The sequence below is a fragment of the Coenobita brevimanus genome, chromosome 63 (genome assembly GCF_032717465.1).
Source record: "Coenobita brevimanus isolate Jiangsu-jjx chromosome 63, ASM3271746v2, whole genome shotgun sequence".
Classification (NCBI taxonomy): Eukaryota; Metazoa; Arthropoda; class Malacostraca; order Decapoda; family Coenobitidae; genus Coenobita; species Coenobita brevimanus.
The window spans coordinates 2,434,925-2,454,448 of record NC_137016.1 but is presented as its reverse complement, the minus strand read 5'-3'; the positions used below and the strand labels follow the sequence as shown (position 1 = coordinate 2,454,448).

Below are 19,524 nucleotides of genomic sequence, written 5' to 3'. Positions count from 1 at the left end.
TAGGAGATATGTATGAGTAGTAGTCTTTCCTCAGAGTTTGACTGCTTGGTAAATGTGGTTGGGTTCCCCACCTGGGAGTATTGTGCAAGCTAGCAACTGAGCGCCTTGACCCGGTGTCACTCCTTTGGTAGTACCTCCCAGGAGGATGGTAGCCATCTACATACTACTGTTTTGGTGGGTTAACAGGGATCCTGAGGGGACCTACATCACCTGATTAGTCCTAACTAAACCTGAATAAACCTTAATGGACTTGAACTGACCTAAATGTCCTTCAGCAGATGTGAGCAAACCTCACTGAACCTGAATGGATACAAAGAATCTGTGCTGAACCTTGATAACTGAAATGGATTTAACTGGACCTAAACTTATCTCACTAGTCTGAATGATCCTGGACAGATCTAAACTGAACTGACTGGATGTGAATGACATGAATGGGGAGATCATAGCCAACCATTTATTTATTGTTGTTCTGACAGTTGTGTGGTAGGTGAGGGCGCTCACCATCCACTCACTCGATGTAGTGCTGCTGCTCTCGGGTGTCTGCCCTTTCCTCTCCTCCATCCTTCCTTCCTTCCATCCTCTTCTGTCTTTCTTTCCTTCATTCTTTCCTCCTCCTTCTGCCTACGGATGACTTTACACTCCCTCTTTTGTCTTTCTTTCCTTCATTCTTTTCTCCTCCTTCTACCTGTGGGTGACCCTACACTGAGTGACAAGCCAAATGGTTTCCTGTACACCAGGAAACCATTTACTATGCTGGGTGGGAACCATATAACCAGATTTTGGCATCTGGTGGTTTAGTGAGTAATTACGGCACTCCAGTCGGATTGAGCTAGTGAAGGTTTATATATATGGGGTGGTTGGGGTTTATTGCTCACGTAATGCCACTCAGGGATGAGTGAGGCTGGTCACTTTCATCTACAATGTCAGGACCAACTTGCCTAGCCCCGGGCTCCTACGCTGCTCATGGGGCAATGTAGGATTGGATGATGAATGAATGAATGTTCTGACAGTTAAGCCAACTGAGGGTTTTGCTTGTATGGTGCAGTTGATGAATGCTCTTGTACCACATTTCACTGATCATTGGCTGGGTGTCAGCAGGATTTTCAGGGGACTGTTGTAAGTAATTTGCCTCAGTTATACAGCAGTTGGTGTTTGCAGGCCAGTCACACCTCCCATAGATTAAACTTGGGCCTGACTGACTACCACCTCCAGTCTTCAGCCACTGCACCACCACAGACACAAAAATGGGGAGGTCTCCTTACTCCTTAGGCTTCCAGCAACCTTTCAAGCAGTTGTTGTATGTCTGGAGGTGAATGTGCCAGGACATAGCATTACAACTCAGGGTATATGGGAATAGTCAGAGAAAGATAACTGTTTTCACCTACCAGTGTTGCCTGAAAATGGCGTGGAAGTCTAGGTCTTGGGACGACATGATGATCTATATGAGAGGACATGATTTTGTTGTGTAGGTCATTAGAAAATAAAAAGATACTGGTAATGTATAGTCCAATAATCAGTATAATTGAATTGTGAATAATACCATACAACACACAAAGTGTCCTTTACAGTCAGTATAATGAACTGTGAATAATACTGTACAACACACAATGCTTCCATTATAATCAGTATAACTGAATTGTGAATAATACTGTACAACACACAAAGCTTCCATTTTACAACTCACTTTGGGAAAACTGTATGTTAAGGCAAGTTCACAGATCTGAGAACATGTCCCTATCAAAAATGTGTGGTATAGTGCCATGGAAGGTATTGACCATCACTCACAGAATTTTCTTGTATCACTGACAGTTGGAAAGTAATGCCTGCCCATTCTGATAGTGTCAGTAGTGGCTTTCACATCCAACTATTCTTTCTGTAAGTGCTGGATACCTGACTATGAAGATTGTTGTGGGACTTATGACTGAAAACATTATTAAGGGACAGCTTGCCCTCTGGAAGGAGTGGTCTGCATCTTGTATTGAACATTTGGTTAGGTGATCATTGATCCAGATTGGGAGTGAAAGAGACCTGCATGGTTGGAATTGCACGACACATATGTACAAGGGGAGGTGGTAGCTGAATCGGTAGAGAGGTAGCCTGCAGTCCTAATGGACCCAGGTTCAAATCCCAGCTGGGGCAAGGAATAGTTTAAGGATTTGAATTTCATAAAGGCAGACTTTCTTGATCTACGAGGAGACCTGCCGACGTGTCATAAAAGTACCCCTGCTACTACCAATACACCAGTCCTGTATAAGACAGCCCTAACATGTATTTAATATGGACGGTGGGTGTTAGTGCCGAAATGGTGACATGTAGAGGTGTAGGTGGACTACTGGGCCTTGGGATAGGCCACTGCCCCTAAGAAATAGGCCCTGAAGCCTTTGTCCATAGTCAGACATATGTATATAGGCTATATGTAAGAACTGAAATGAAACTTAACAAATTAATCACTGTCCTGGCCGAGATTCGATCTCAGGCCCCTGCGCTTCATATGCGCACACGTTACCACTGAGCCAAAGACAGGATCCCTGCTTTGCCTCTTTTCTCCCCTTGATGATTAATTTGGTGAGTTTCGAACACACACGAGGTAGCGTAGCATTGGAGGCCACCTTGGGGAGGCAGTGGACCACACCGAACAGCCCATCCTCGGGATGTAAGGACAGGGACACTGTCAGCTAACCAAGGAACAACATCAAATTGCCAACCAAGCCCTGCCTCACATCCAACACCGCTGCCAACCAATGCAATAACTGAAATGAAACCTAACAAATTAATCACCGTCCTGGCTGAGATTCGATCTCAGGCCCCCGCATTTCATACACGCGCATGTTACCACAGAGCCAAAGAGAGGATCCCCGCTTTGCCTCTGGGCATCGCGGGCTTTTATACACCCCATTACAATCTATTAAAAAAAAAAAAAAAAAGTTAATAAAATCCCTGCCTCTCCTGACATTGAGGGGGCTCTCCCTACGTGCTAAGGGGTCTTTGTATGCAGCGTGTGTTAGGAGTGTAATGCTGTATGGCAGTGAGACCTGGGCAGTGAAGGAGGAAGACATTCGCCGGCTCAGACGTACAGAAATGACAATGATTAGGTGGATGTGCAGTGCGTCCCTGCGTCCAAGGCCTGGAGGGGCTGGGTTTACAATGGAAGAGTTGAGAGGTAGGATGGGACTGGAGTGTATTGGTGTTGTGATGAGGAGAGGTAGATTGAGGTGGTTTGGACATGTGGAGAGGATGGGGGATGATAGTTGGGTGAGGAAGGTGAGAAGTGTTAATATTGGGGGTGGGGTTATGAGGGGTAGACCGAGAAAGACATGGGACAAGGTCATTAAGTGTGACCTTAGGGTTAAGGGACTGAACAGGGAGGCTGCAATGGATCGTGCAGCATGGAGAGCCGCCATTAGGTGACCAAGGCCGACACATGCAAGCATGTTGGAGCCTTTAAAAACGAAAACGAAAACGATTAGTTGCTGGTTGTACTACTCAAAACTGCTAAAGCTGAGGTCTTTGCATTGTAAAGATTCAGACTAATTATTCCACCTGTAATGAAATGCTTGAAATGTTGGCTCTGAAACGTGATTTGTTAATTCTTTTAGTGCATTGTCTTACTCTGATGTTTAGATGTACAGTACCCTCGCATCCAACACACGTTTGTCCAGCATGATTCACGTCCAGCACGGAGAGCAAAAAATTAGTATAATTGAATACAATTTAATTACTATAACATGGGTGCATTAGCATAACACGCAAGGAGCTCCGAGAAGTGGGCGAAATCTGAAGAGTTCAGCTCTAGCACGATCACCCCCGGTCCAACACGGTCATACTGGACGTTCCTGTGATACTGACAGCCAATCAAAACTTCTTATCAAATTGCCTCCCCCACCCGTTATCATGACGTGACCGTGATGTCGCCCAATCAAAAATGCTTCTGCTCTCACGTGATGTTTTGTTTAAGTTTCTCCCGCCACAGTGCCACTCAGTCGCATAATTCGCATTGGAAAGTGCTTTTTTTCTCACTGCATTTTCTGCCCTTGCTACTGCATTTTATCCTGCTCACGATGCCTAGGAAGCCTTCTGAGGACCCCAAGAAGCAACGGCACCTCCCTCAGGCCACCAAGCTAGAAATCATCGAGAGGAAGAAGAAAAGGGAGAGGAAAGTGGACATCGCCAAGGCCTACGACACGAATGAACCCAGCGTGAGGACCATAATAAAAAACAAGACAAGATCCTGGTAGCAGTGAAGGCTTATGGAGTGCTAGGACAGGCAGAAACAGGACCTTCCATGGATGTGGATGAGGACAGTGATTCTGAGTGTGATTTCGCAGGATTTATGAGGGTTGTTGAGGAGGAACAGCAGCCATCCTTCGGGAACCCAGTAGGACTACCTACAGCCTCGGATACCACCTTCCATTCCCAGCAAGCCCACCAACACCATCCTAAAAAGTTAGTTATCATTCATAGTACAGCACCATTTATTATAATTACAGTAGTACCAATATATGTAAAGGTATATGGTAGGTATTTAGGGTGACTTTTTGTAGGGTTGCTGACATAATTCACTTTTCCCCATAAGCTCTGTTGTTTGTCCAACACGTTTTTGGTCCAACACAGGACCTGTGCATGACAATATTACCATGTTGGATGCGAGGGTACTGTAGGTAAATGTATTAGAGGGTAGGAGCAAAGGTTTGTGATTTTTGTTATTCTCATGCTGTTGTGAGGAATTACCAGTAGCTACCGTATACAGTAAGTACAGTATACATTGTGTCAGATATTTGTAGTATTGAGGACATGGCAGTAACTAAAAGGATTGTTTTTGAAATGTGTATTTTTTATTATTCATTCTCATGCTGTTGTGAGGAATCACCAGCAGCTATTGTATACAGTTTACAATAAGTACAGTATACATTGTGTCAGGTATTTGTAGTTCTGAAGACATAGCACTAGATAAGAGAATTGTTCTTGAAGTGTATGAACAGTGATCCCTTGCATACTACACACTTGGTTATGGTCGTTTTTGATATCACTGCTAGATGAAAATCTGCCCTCCGGCCATTATCGTGCATTTTTTGGCTTATAAAAACTTTGTTTTCGTGCACCTGAGCTGGTTTCCGCTAATGAGGATGGTGCAAAATCTGTGGTTTCTGATGACTGTGAGGGATTAAAAGTTGAGGCCCTACTGAAGGAGTTAATCCTAGGTGGTGGAGACCGCTAACTCTCCAAGTTACCTCTAACCTTTCTCAGGTCTCTGTGTGGTATGTGTTTCATCTGTATTCAGGCCATTTCATAATTTTCTATTAACATAACCATGCCTGTATGTGTTTTTGATATTTACCATAATAGTATGACTGTGCTTAGTGGGTCTAAATTCTTGTAAAAGGATTTTTTTTTTTTTATAAGTAGGGTGCCTGGGACCAATTAGGAATCCCATAGATTCTGTGCTTTTGTTATCTCATAATTTCATTATCATGCACTAGGCACTGTACCAGTTATGTGCGATAACCAAGGGATCACTGTAATTTGCTATTGCAATGTTAGTGATAGATTTTTCATTGCTAAGGCAATGGGCTTGTTTTAATTTATTTTTTTATTATGCCATGTGTTACATTTAGGTAATATAGGCTTTTTCTCCTTCAGGAGCAAGAGTGAGAAGAATCTTCAGTAGTCATGGCTATGCAAAGAATTGCTGTGGTGAGTGTAGATCTTTGTTTTTTACCTTTTATCATTAACCTTTGCTGAGCTGCAGACCTCATATGAGGCACAATGAAGGTCAGCACTGGCCAAGCTGCAAGCTTTATATGAGATAAAAAATACATTCATTATAAAACTGTGACTCAGGGAAAGGTAACTACCTTACAAAGAATCAACATGGTTGGGCTTAATGACTGAACAGTATTTTGTTTAGTTAATTGCTACAGTGAAGTCTCGGTGGTTCAAAAGATTTATGCCTCTGTAATTACTTCTTTTCAGCGCATCACTCTTCTTTTTGTACCTATTTACAATCACACTCTTCAGACAGTCATCTGGAGCAACACACTCATATATAATTAGCTTTATCAGATCAATAACTAAACCCACTCCTATATCACTGCAATACAGTATTTCAGCAGTCAACCCATTCACACCTTCCACCTTCCATAACTGCATCCTGTCAGTTGCCTTGCTCACAGTAGCAGGATCTATGAGAGGCCAGAGGTCAATCACTGGAGCTGTTGACTCTAAGCCTTCCCAGTTCCAGTGAGACTTATCATTCAGCAACCAGTCATAAAGCTCTCTTCAAGTATTTTTAATGTCCTCACTGTCCACCAGTACTTTCAGTTTCATTCATCTTTCTTCACACACTGCTTGTCTGTGATATCTCTGGCTTATCTCTTAATTTGTTTTGCCACCTTCAATAGCACATACTTCCTTTCAGCACTGTTTAAGGCTCGTTTTTTTGTGGTTCGTTTGACTTATGAAGGCTCCAGCATGCTTGCATGTGTTTGGTCTTGATCACCTAATGGTGGCTTTCCACACTGCTTGATCTCTGGTAGCCTTCCTGTTGAGTCCCTTATTCCTGAGGTCACACTCTGTGACTTTATCTCAGGTCTCTCTCAGTCCTTATCTTACAACATCCATGAGTTATTTGAGAGGAGCATGTGGAGTCACATGGAGAGACAGACTGACAAATGAGGAAGTGAAGGAGCTTTGTGGTGTGGATGTGGATGTGATAGGAAGCATTAGGAGAAACACACTGAGGTGGTTTGGCCATGTGGAGAGGATGGAGAGTGAGAGACTGATGAGGAGAGTGTATGTGATTGAGGTGGAGGGGGAGAGAGGGAGGGGGGAGGCCAAGGATGAGATGGAGGGATGGAGTGAGAAGGTATATGAGAGAGGGGGGTGTGAATTGGGAGCAGGGCAGTGAAATGGCAGGGGACAGGACAACATGGAGGCAATTTGTTTGTGGCCACCCCTTATGGGATTAAGGCATCTGGCAATAGATAGATAGACAGAGCCTATGAATATCCTCTTCCCGTACTGCCCAGGTTTCACTACCATACAGCATTACCCTCCTAACACATAGCACATACGAAGATCTCCTAGCATGGAGGGAGAGCCATCTCAGTGGTGGGAGAGGCAGTAGCTCCCTGAACTTCCTCCAACCACTCCTTACCCTAGTCCCACCTGTAGCGTATAACTTGTCCTCCAAATAACAAAACTCCTTCACACACTCAAGAGACCCCTTCACACCTGACAATCTCTACATGCTCTCTCTGACTTATGGCACACACAAAATCAGAATTATTGCACAGTCTACCTCTAGTACCACACCGTCTCTTATGCACCCACTTGTCACAAACTGCACAAAATGGAGTGTCTTTCTGCACCCTTGTGGTAAACTGCACTTGGCCACACTCCTGCTTTGACAGTACTGCCTCCAGCCCTCGATGTCATCACTTTTGTTTTAGTCACATTTACTCTCAGACCTTTGTGCCCCATTCCAGCCCTCCATTTCCTAAATCTGTCCACCTCCCTTTCATTTTCTGCAATCAGCACCAAGTCATCAGTACACTACATCCCCCATGGGAGCCTTTGAAACTAAGATTTTGCCCTGTATACCACTGTTCTCTCTCTGTACGCTTGGTAACCAATTACTGTATTCCTCTGTTACCACACATTATCCATTCCGGGAAAATTCTTCTTTTCTTCTTAATTATCATAATAATAACTATGAGAGGAATCATGCAAAAAATAGCCTGTAGTATCATGAAAATTAAATGGAATGAAGCACAGTACTGTACACCCTCAATATAACAAAGTAATTGGCACCAAACCCTCGACGTTAAATCCGAACACCATGCTGTTCGGTAATTTCCCGAACAAAGATAATTAGATTCAGAGCATCGTTCAGATGCACAGTTGAACACAATAACGTACAGCTAGATCTAAATGGCTCTTTTTCTCAATAAATGCTCTATGGCTCCTCTCACAATGCTGGTCACCTAGAGACATGCGGCATTCCGTGGGATGCGGAGAAGTGTGTGTGTGTATTTACCTATTTGTATTTACCTATTTGTAGTATACAGGAATTGAGCAATGCTCGTGTTGTCCTGTCTCCATATCCACATTTATCAAGTCTACCTTTACACACATGAATGTTTTTCTCATGCACCACCTCTTTGTCTAAGTCGTTTCAAATATTTAAGAATATACCTAATTGTGATATACACGGAATGTACTATGCTCGTGGGTTTCCGTCGCTGTTTCTCAATAAGTCGAATTTAACTTTAAACTCGTTTAAGTTTTTAGACTGGACGATCTCTTTGTCCAGGCTATTCCATAAGTCTATACTTCTGTAAGGAAAGCTATATTTCTTGATATCCTTCAAGCAGCTTGACTTTTTCAATTTCATTCCATGTCCTCTTGTTGCTCTCTTATCCCATACAAACAGATCTTCTTTGTCAATTTTATCTACTCCCACCATGGTCCTGAACACCGCAATCATGTCTCCCCTCTTTCTCCTTTCCTCTAACGAAGGCAAATCCAGTTTTTCCAGCCTCTCTCTGTATGACAGGTCTGTCAGACTGGGGACCATCTTGGTTGCTGTTCTTTGTATTCTCTCAATCTTGTTTATATCTTTCTTTTGTGTGGGCACCACACTACCGCTGCATATTCTAACCTGGGCGGATCATGGCCACTATCAATTTTTTCATCATTTCCTCATCCATATAATGAAATGCTACTCTTATGTTAGTCAAGAGCTTATAAGTCTCTCCAACTATCTTGTTAATGTGCTTTTCTGGTGACAAACTATCTTGGACCAGCACTCCCAAATCTTTCTCTTCTCTCCTTTTTGTGATTAATTCATTACCCAAAAAATAATTCAGTGATGGTCTCCTGGTACTTTTACCCATTTCCAATATTTTACATTTCTTTACATTAAATTTCATTTCCCACGTCCGGCTCCAATTGTGTATCCTATCCAAATCCTCCTGCAGTATTTTACAATCCTCCTCAACCTCTATCTTCCTCAAGATCTTTACATCATCAGCAAACAGACTCGCATAACTGTTCACTCCATCTACCATATCATTTACGTAAATCAGAAACATTACTGGCGCCAACACTGAGCCTTGAGGGACTCCACTTGTTACTTCCCTCCATCCAGACATCTTTTCCTTTATTACTGTCCTCATTTGTCTGTCTCTCAAAAAGTCTCTCATCCATTCCAGAAGTTTCCCCTTAGTCCTCCTATATATTCTAGTTTCCACATTAGTCTCTTATGAGGTACCTTGTCAAAGGCCTTCTCTAAGTCTAAGTACACACAATCCACCCAACCATCTCTCTCCTGTACCACATCAATCGCTCTTGAGTAAAAGCTCAACAAGTTTGAAACACATGACCTTCCACTTCTGAATCCAAACTGACATTCAGCCAAAATATTCATCTCTTCCAGATATTTTATCCATCTGTCTTTCAGGATTCTCTCACACAATTTTGCGACCATGCTGGTTAGAGACACTGGTCTATAATTCAGGGGTTCTTCCCTGTTTCCTCCCTTGTAAATTGGTACCACATTTGCCCTCTTCCATTCTTTTTGGCACTTTCCCCTCTTCCAGTGAGCATACAATTAAGCTGTGAATTTTATCCGCCAGTTGTTCTCTGCATTCCTTCAGTACCCAATTAGAAATTCCATCAGGTCCTGGGGCTTTCCTTACATCTTGAGTTTCCAGTAATTTATACACTTCCTGCACCTCCACTTTTATATCTTTCATCACCGGAACATTTCTAATCACTCCCTCCCCTTCCACAAGCTCCTTTTCTTTAGTGAAAACTGACTGGAAACGTTTGTTCATTATTTCTGCTTGCATTGCCGCATCCTTAAAGACCTCTCCATCTACTTTCAGCTTGGTGATTCCTTCCTTTTGTTTCAGTTTGCCATTAACAAATCTATAAAACAGTTTGGGTTCATCCTTGCATTTGTCAATTATACCTTTTTCAAAATTCCTTTCTTCTTCCCTACGTATTCTTATGTATTCATTTCTTGTTCTTTTATATTCTTCCTTTGTTCTGTCGTTACCTCTCTTTCTCCAATTGTTCCACGCCTTATCTCTCTTTTTTGGCTATCATACACCTTCTATTAAACCACTCCTTTTTCCTGTTTTCTTTCCCTCTTACTCTTGGTACAAATTTTTCCACTCCCAAATTATAGAGGTCTAGAAAGATATCCCACTTCCTCTGTATCTCTCTTGTTTCTCTGAATTTTCTCCAATCCGCATTTTCAAAAAAGTTTCTCAATCCTGTAAAATTTGCTTTGCCAAAGTTGTATCTTCCCTGTCTATGAAGCTCGTCTCTTGGCTCGACGTTTCCTATTAACATCTGGAACTCAGTGACCACGTGATCACTTTTTCCCAAAGGACAGAGATATTCCAATGATTCTATTACATCGGGTTCTTTGGTGAACAGTAAATCTAACCTTGCTGGTGTGTCCTCACCTCGAAACCGTGTCTCTTCTTTGACCCACTGCGTCATCACATTATTCATTATTATATTTAATAACATAGTACCCCACGAATCCTCGCCGCCTCCGAGTACCATTCCTCCCAGTTCACCTCTTTACAATTAAAGTCACCCACCAAAATTATATTATTGCTTTTCTCAATTATTTTTTGCAAGTAGCTAGCCATATCTGACAACATCTCATGGTATTCGTCATCCTTCCATGCTCTCGTCTTTGGGGGAACATACACTACCGCCATATCTCTCTTAACATTCTCTCCAGTTTCTAATTTCATATATATCACTTCAGCCCTGCCTTCTCCCATTTCCACAGTATCTACATTTATGTTGTTCTTCACTACTATCATCACTCCTCCTCCCCTTTTTTCTTTCCTGTCTTTTCTCCACAGTTTGTATTTACCATCTCCCAAATGAACATCAATATCTTCTCTTAATTTGGTCTCTACAAGGCACATGACATCAGGTTCATGTTCTCTCAAGAAATCATTAATTTCGATCCTTGTCGATATGAAACCATCAACATTAGTATATATCACCTTCAAATTATTTTTGACATTATTAATACCCTCTTCTCTCCTACTCTCTGTCCGTACCACTTCTTCAACTTCTGATCTTTCACAACCATCCCCCCTAGTTTCCTTCACTTCTATTTCCTTAAATACCATTTCCTTACTTTCATATCCAATACTCTCCAAAAAAAAGTATTACATTCTTCCTCTGTCCTCTTATCATTTTTTTCCTTTACTTCTTCCTTTAATGATTTTAAAACTTCTCTTTCTTCTTCATTCAGATCTTTTCTTATTATAATATTTTCCATCCCCGCCTCTTTGCTTAATTTCCAGGTCACTTTAAGTATCTCATTTATTACACTTTCTGATGTAAACTTGACCCTCATTGGTCTTGTTTCCCCTTTCTGTGTGTGTGTGTGTGTGTGTGTGTGTGTGTGTGTGTGTGTCTGTGTAAGGATGCCACGCTGGTTGGTTTTTCCCACATGTCCATTCTTTTACCGAACAAAATTCTTTTTAACGTCCACCTTAAGCTGGCCAAACATAACATTTGGCCAGCTCAAGTTGGTCGTTAAAATTGAAATTTGTTAAAAGAGAGTTTGGTATATCGAGGGTTTATTGTATGGTTCCTTATATTAGTATTATATCATCTGTTTTTATACTTGTCCACAAATAAACTTTATCTTAAAATGTGCATTAATTTTTTTAAAGACAGATAATACCAACAATCTCTGTTCCATAAAAAAAAATATTTTGGAAACTGTAGGTTTTTGAGAGGTTGCACTGTACAGCGATAAGAATAATACCCAGTAAGTTCATCCCATTAACCCTATGTGGAATGCCTGCCTGTTGTGGACAGATCAGTTCCCCAAATCTAACCTTCCACATAGGTTGCACTACTCTGATCTCTACTGTGCCATCTTCTTCTTCTTAAAAAAAAAAAAAATCTATCTATCTATCTATTGCCAGACACCATAATCCCGTAAAGGGTGGCCATTTGACACTGAGTTAGTTGTTTTACAGGGAGGGGCACCAACCCTTCACCAACCCACTTGTTGACACGTTGGGAGCACGTATGGTTTGGTTATATGGTTACCACCCAGCGTTGTAAATGGTTTCTTGGCTTACAGGAAACCATTTGGCTTGTCACTCAATGTAAAACCACCTGTAAAGGAAAGAAAAGGAATAAGATTGACAGGAAAGATAGAAGAAATAGGAAGACAGGAGGGCAGGCACAGAAAAAGAATGATAAAAGCTAAGGAAGTAGGCAGCACTACATCAAGTGAGTGGATGATGATTGCCACCACCTATCACAAATATATATATATATATATATATATATATATATATATATATATATATATATATGTATATATGAGCCTCAAGTAGTGCCAGTTAAGGTAGATGGAGGCCCTGGGATAAATATGGTTAAAATTACATATATAATTTTTTCCTAATAATTATACAATCAGACAGAAAAGTATCACACAGGAGGGGTTCAGTGATATCAGAAATGATTAGTGTGTCATGTGAAGTCTGATGAAAATCAGTCTAATATTGTCTTAATATGCATGTTATACCAATAGAGATTTGCAAATGTTTCAAGCAAGTGACATATTAGTAACCCTATGAAAGCATGTTTACCAGCATGGGGGGGAAAAAAAATATCATATGACATTTTCCTTTAGCCATTATCAGTTGCATCAGATTGTTTTGTGCTAAGTGTGTACCTGTAATTATTTGGTCAATTGTACATAGAAGAAATATTAAAATACTTCATTTTCCCATTCCCTTATATCCAGGGACTTTTCTGTAACAGTAAAAAAGGAAAAAAAATTGTGGAGGCCTCCTTTTATGGAGGTCCTGAGGCAGCTAGCAGTTACCTTATGATCTATTGGGAACTGGCCTCAACGTTTTTAAGCTGAATGTTTCCCTTCAGCTAAATAAAAATCATCTGTTGTTAGTGTGAATATGCTATAAAAAGCATGTACATGAGCAGACAGAATTAATGGAGATTCCCATCTACCCCTTCAACCAAGGTTATCTGCTGTAAGCTGGGGGGAAAAAAAATTGTCTCTCCTTAGTAAGAATAAAATATACCGTAAAGCACATCCTTTGACAGAAGCAGCTAGGTAAGTCCCGGTAACTTACGATTCATTCCATATTAGCTGACATTGATCTACTAAGCACTTTAGTTATGAGGGTAGGGAGAGGAGTGCCATGGCCCCCACTTTTAAATAGGTGGGTTTTTATCATAAAGTCAATGGTATATAAAATAAACCCTTGTTATAAGTACAGTGCTCATCAGAAGTATCGAGCGCCCTGCGTCCCTCCTACGAAACAAACCTTTCAACATTGAAAAAACATATAAATAATGCATTTTATTTACCTTTAGTGCTTCGTAGGGTATCCTTTACGCTTCTTCACGGACCTGAGACATCTTGGAAATGAAAGGGCGAGGTTCCTGAGATGCTGGAGGGGTATTTTGTCCCAGGAGTCACAAATGGCTGCTTTCAGCTTAGGCAGAGTGCTCACATTCTTCCCTTGGAGATTCTTCTTTACGAGGTACCGGAGGTTTTCTATCGGGTTGAGGTCTGGGCTATTGCCTGGCCAGTCTTTCATGAATGATACCTCGCAGTCACGAAGCCAATTGGTGACCGATTTGGCCTTATGAGCAGGTGCACCGTCCTGCTGAAACACTCGTGCACTTGTGATCTCGAAGGACTCAGGTAAATGATCACAAAGAAGCTCCAGATAAACGTCCTGATTCACTCTGTGGTTCTTGGGAAGCACAACAAGATTCCCCAAATCTTTACCAGATAAACAAACCCATACCATGAGTGAATCAGGGTGTTTAACTGTGCTTTCCACGTAATGGGGGTCAAGCAGGTCACTACCTTTGCGCCGGTATACCCATGCTCCTCGATTACAGGTAACACTAAACGTCGCCTCATCAGACCACAACACTGACAACCATTGCTCCTCACCCCAGTTAAGGTATTTGTTAGCAAAGGCAAGCCTACGAAGTCGCTGGTAATGTGTAAGAAGAGGCTTTCTCGCAGGCCTGTGACTTGTGTAACCAAGTTCATGGACTCTTCGAGACACTGTGCACACAGAAACCTCACCAAACACTTCCGGGTTGCTCTCCTTTATTTTCCTTGCACTCACACGAGGATTAGATTCCACTGCACGTTTCAAAACATTAACAGACCTCTGGGAAGTTTTCCTTGGCCTACCAGACCCCGGTTTCTTTGTGGGAACGTCACCACTATTTTTCACTCAAAAACGGGCGCATCACCTATGCACTGTCGATCAAGCCACACCAACCAATTTACTAATTTCCTTCGTGGGGTGGCCTGCCTCCTTTAGAGCAATGATCTGGGATATGATTTCACTCGATAGTTCACGGGTAGGTGCCATAACAAAGTGGCGAAAGCCAAAACACTGCGAGACACTAGGTAAAAAATGGCGCAATAAGAGAGGAAGACGCGGCGGAGTTCCTCTCTCTCACGCAGCCCGTAGGCAACTGAGGCGGGAACCAACCAGCATGCAGTAAGGCCTCAAGATCCTGTGACATACTAGCGCCCCAAACATCTGGCTCAATTTTTAGTACCAAAACGGGTGATTCTTTTTTGGCCATAAGTGTTGCGCGCCCTGCCATAGGCGCTCGATACTTCTGACGAGCACTGTATTGTATTTAAAATCCATTTTTGCTGTTAAGTCTTCAGAAAAATTACCTCTCATTGTTCAGTTCATTCCTATAAAACCAATTTACCAGTTTCCCCCAGTTTAGAGTACCAGTTGTATATGAATTGTAATATGGTACCAGGTATTTTAGAAAACATCCTTTATAATGAGGACATATAGGATGGGTTGTATCTGTGATTCTTATCTGTGAAACCAGTATACTAAGAAATTGTATTTGAGCATGTAATATGGTACTTTTTTATGTAATTATATATGAAGGGTGGTAGATAGACATACTGATACTGTACTGTACATGGTAAATTTCTTTCCCAACTGTGATAATAATTTCTTCATCCATCCATCCATCATCCAATCCTAAGTTGTCCCATGAGGAGTGGCGGAGCCCACGGTTAGGCAAGTTGGTCCTGACAGTTAAGATGAGAGTGACCAGCCTCACTCATCCGTGAGTGGCATTATGTGAGCAATAAACACCAACCACCCCTTGGATAGAAACCTGCACAGGCTCAATCCGACTGGAGCACCTTAATTACCCACTAAACTACCAGGCACCATTAGTTGGTAATATGGTTACCACCCAGCATAGCAAATGGTTTCCTGGTGTAGAGGAAACCATTTGGCTTGTCACTCAGTGTAGTTGCCCATAGGCAGAAGGAAGAGGAAAGAATGAAGGAAAGAAAGACAGAAGAGGATGTGTAAAGTCATTCATAGGCTGAAAGAAGTGGAAAGAATGAAGGAAAGAACGACAGAAGAGGAAGGAAGGACGAGAAGAAAGGGCAGACACCCAAAGCAGCACCACATCAAGTGAGTGGATGGTGAGTGCTTCCACCTACCACCATTTCTAGTTTTGCTAATTGCAGTAATTATTATGACAATGTACCACAAGGGGACATCAGTTCATCGTACTAGATGGCCATACAGAGATGGTTGCTAGCCTACAGTTGATGGGTCTGCTCAGCCACACAGTCTGGGGTTGATCAGCAACAACTAAGGAATACTGTGTAATGATTTGCTGCTTGACTTTTCTTTCTGGGTTTAATTGACCCATTATTCAGCAATATTTTATAATTTTTGGTGCAGTTATCCCCATTTTCTGATCATTTTAATTTTTATCGTATCCTAAAACGTAGTACAACACCAGTATACTTTTACATCAACATACAGTACATCAATTACTTTTTCATTCATGATACTAAATATTCCAACAAAAACTGAAATGCATTATATATGGTAGCTGATTTTGAATGAGAACCCAGACTTAAAATCCTGGCATAAATAACCCTGAAAATCCAAGTAATATAGTTATAGTGTATTCCTGCTGTTACCAAGTAATTTTATTCAGCTCAGGAAAGGTTTTCTTCTTTTTCATTTTGAAAGAATTTATTAATGACATATCTGACATCTCCATTCAAGAAGTTTGTCCTAAGTTGATTAAAATTGTCAGTAGATGGCAATAATAAAGTGAAATAATATCCTTGAGTTTAGTGAGTTAGATCAAGGTAGCTACTGTACTGTGAATTAATGGCCAGATATTTGGCATAGTTCTACTTCAGATATTTGGCATACTTATACTTCAAGATGCCTGGCCAAGAGGATAACATTCTTTTCTGGTAAAGTTTGATGCCTTTTTTTTTTTATTGTACATTGGGGTAATTTTTTTTTTTTTTTTTTTTTTTTTTTTTAAACAACAGAACAGAGGAAGGAAAAACAAATGGATAAAAAACTAATCCATACACCAGATTACTGGTGTCCTTTGTTAGTAAAATATCTGTAACAGTTAGACTTGAACAGCTGTAGGTTGAAGTTTGGAGGGAAACAACTCTGGGGAAGCGAGTTGCAGAGAGATGCAATGCAGAATATCAAATGTTCTTACTAGTTATCATCCATGTACCATACTGTAGTTTGTTGGAGGAGTTTCATGGTTGACTAAAACACTGTGACAGGTGACCAACTGACAGACAGCAGACATAACAAAGCTCCCTACATGTTATAGGGTAGTTTGACCATATGACATTTATCCACTTGTATTAGTGTGCAGGGCTGATAATATAGTATACACCTACTAGATGTACACTTTCTGTTTTCAGGTAACAGGTGCCAACAAAGGCATAGGCTTTGGCATCATGAAGGAGCTGTGTAAGAAATTCGATGGTGTGGTTTATCTTACAGCACGGGATGAAGGGCGAGGTCATGCTGCTGTTGACGAACTTGCAAAGGTTTGCTGCCTGTCTCTTGAGTGTGGGAAATAAGTTAATATGCTGTACATCTTTTAATACTAGAAGGTAGTTATATTTTATACTGAATTAAGGAAGTAGTCTAGATGAAATACTGAATTAAGTAATCTTGATGAAATACTGGTGAAGACACCTTTAATTTTGTCAGTTTTCATAGTTCAATTTTTGTTTTTGATGAACTTTGCAGTCTTATCTACAGCTATACTGCTGTGCTCTTTGAACCAGTTCTTTGTATCATATTGATCAAAAAATAAAATATCTTCTCCTCTATAGGTATTACCCTTTCAGACTCAGTAAGACTCTGGGCATAAGAGGGTCTAAGGCTAGTTTTCTAGAGTCCACATACAGCAGTTTCAGCAGTAGGAGACGGCCCTACGTCGTTGCCGACATTCTCTCTCTCTCTCTCTCTCTCTTGCATGTGTGCATTTTGTATGTGTGTGTGTGTGTAATTGCAGTGCATTTAAAGTAGGACTTGTTATTCTCACAATCTTGCTTCTAATTTTGTATCAGGTTTAAGTTTCTTCTGTAAAGAGTGACACAAGTGTTCAGCAATTATAAAGGTTTTTTTCTTGAAGATGGAAGGAGATGTGGTGGAACGAGAATGTTAATGGGTATGGTAAATGTACTTGTGTGAAAGCAAAATTTATTGGTTATAGATGCCAAAGAATTGACAGGGAATGGAAATGAAGAGATGAAATATGTATGGAATGCACATGATAAGGAATGCATGGTATTCAGTCAAATGGCTCAATGTGTCGATCGTAGGTGTCTGTGAAGGAATTTTTTTTTCTTTAATATGCAAGGAAGAAGGAACCAAAGGCCAGGAACTTACAGATTGTTCTCTCCAAGAAAAACAAAAACGAGATAACAGAGAGCTAAATTCAAGATCTGTTCATATTGAGATGCCTGGACACGCTGCATTTAAAAGACTGGAGATCATAGGTGGTAAAAAATACAGACAGAGGGAGATAGTTCCAGAGTTGATCTGTTGTATACATGAAGGAGTGGAAGTAATGGTTAACTCATGCATTAGAGATTTGGACAGAAAAGGGATGAGTATTAGTTGCTAGAGGGTTCTACACGCCTGCTGTAGCGGTGGAGCGATGCAAGCAGACAGTTCAGAGGAGCCGTGACCATTGAAGTAGTCATAGAAAAGAGATATGGATCCTGCAGTGTGGTGAGGAGACAGAGGTTGAAGGGGACCATTAAGAGGAGGAGCAGTAATGAGGCGAAAAGCCTTTGACTCAAGCTTGTTGAGAAGAGCTCTATGTGAGGAGCCTCCCTACACGTGAGAGTTGTACTCTACACAGGGGCGAATAAAACCTGTGTATAAAGTCAACAACTGTGCAGGAGTAAAGAAGGCACAGAGTCGGCTTAGCACACTGATCTTGTGGAAGCAGATTTTACAAGAGAGATAATGTGATCTGTCCAAGATAAATCCTGAGAGAGTGAAACCCCAAGTATGTTTAAAGATGATGCGGGATTGAGTTGGATTTTGTTAAAAATTAGAGGATACACCTGCGGAAAAGTTTGTTGGGTTGATAGATTTAAGAACGGAGTTTTTGACGCATTTAAAACAATAAGATTATAGTACATTTACCCCAGTCATTTATATGAGCCAAGTCAGACATTATGTGTACCATATCCCTTGTTTGTCGAAGTAACTGCTGAGATTGACGCTGTGGGAAGTGAATGTAAGGGTATAGGGTGGAGTCATCAGCATATTAATGGACAGGGTTAGATGTACAGCTTAGAAGATCACTGATGAATAAAAGGAAGAGAGATGGTGAGCGGACAGAGTCCTGACAAACACCATTGTTGATAGCACTAGAAGAAGAACGTTGGCTGTCGACATCAGCAGCTATAGAATGACTAAGAAGGGAAGCTAGAGACAGTGGCATATCCAAGATTTTTACCAGGGGGGCAAACACTTGGAATATTTCCCCAAAATATCTGTCACCACACTGGCGTGAGTGTCCCAAACACACACGCTTTCCCACATTCGTGATACTATCGCCTTTTTTCTGTTTTCATTTGCGGTTTTCTCTCTCTCTCTCTCTCTCTCTCTCTCTCTCTCTCCCTCCCTCCCCACTTAGCATGTATGTGTAAATTAAAATTCGCTGCTGCACCCACCCCCACTCTGGTACTCTGTTTTGTACTACTGTTGTGGTGGTAGCCAATAGAAATTCTGTTTTCCACTTCTTCTTCTTTTAGTTTGATTCTCATTGGCTTAGGCATCAGGGGTGGTGCATACGTCAAGACTGACCTAAGTAAATACATCTGGTGGGATTAACCTCTCTTAATCCTTGACTCAGGTGACCACTCGAACTGCCCCAGTCAGCAGGGAGTGATTTTCATATCACCTGAACTATACTGTACCGTATAGAATGAATTTTTCTATTAAGGAAAAAAAAGAAGAAAAGAAAAACCACATAAAGCTATTCATTCTGAAAATTTTCACCTAGAAAAGTTGGGGGGGTGGGGGGGGAAAGATACGCTGACCCCCAGGCTCCAGAAAATGGGGGAGACACGTCCCCCTGTCCCCCACCCAAACGAGGCCCCTGGCACACACATTTATA

General features: G+C 41.3%; 1 protein-coding gene across 2 annotated transcripts in view; it reads left to right on the top strand.

Annotated features, from left to right (window-relative positions):
• The window catches only part of LOC145404305 (carbonyl reductase [NADPH] 3-like), a 52,168-nt gene that overhangs the window by 6,543 nt on the left and 26,101 nt on the right, over nt 1-19,524 (top strand). Inside the window, exons 2-3 of one of the 2 annotated variants that reach the window (XM_080275826.1) lie at nt 5,638-5,691; nt 16,799-16,927. In XM_080275826.1, coding sequence (XP_080131952.1) covers nt 5,668-5,691; nt 16,799-16,927 — 153 coding nt within the window. In that variant the 5' untranslated portion in view covers nt 5,638-5,667. The remainder of the gene's footprint in view (nt 1-5,637; nt 5,692-16,798; nt 16,928-19,524) is intronic. The other variant, XM_080275827.1, reaches the window with a different exon arrangement.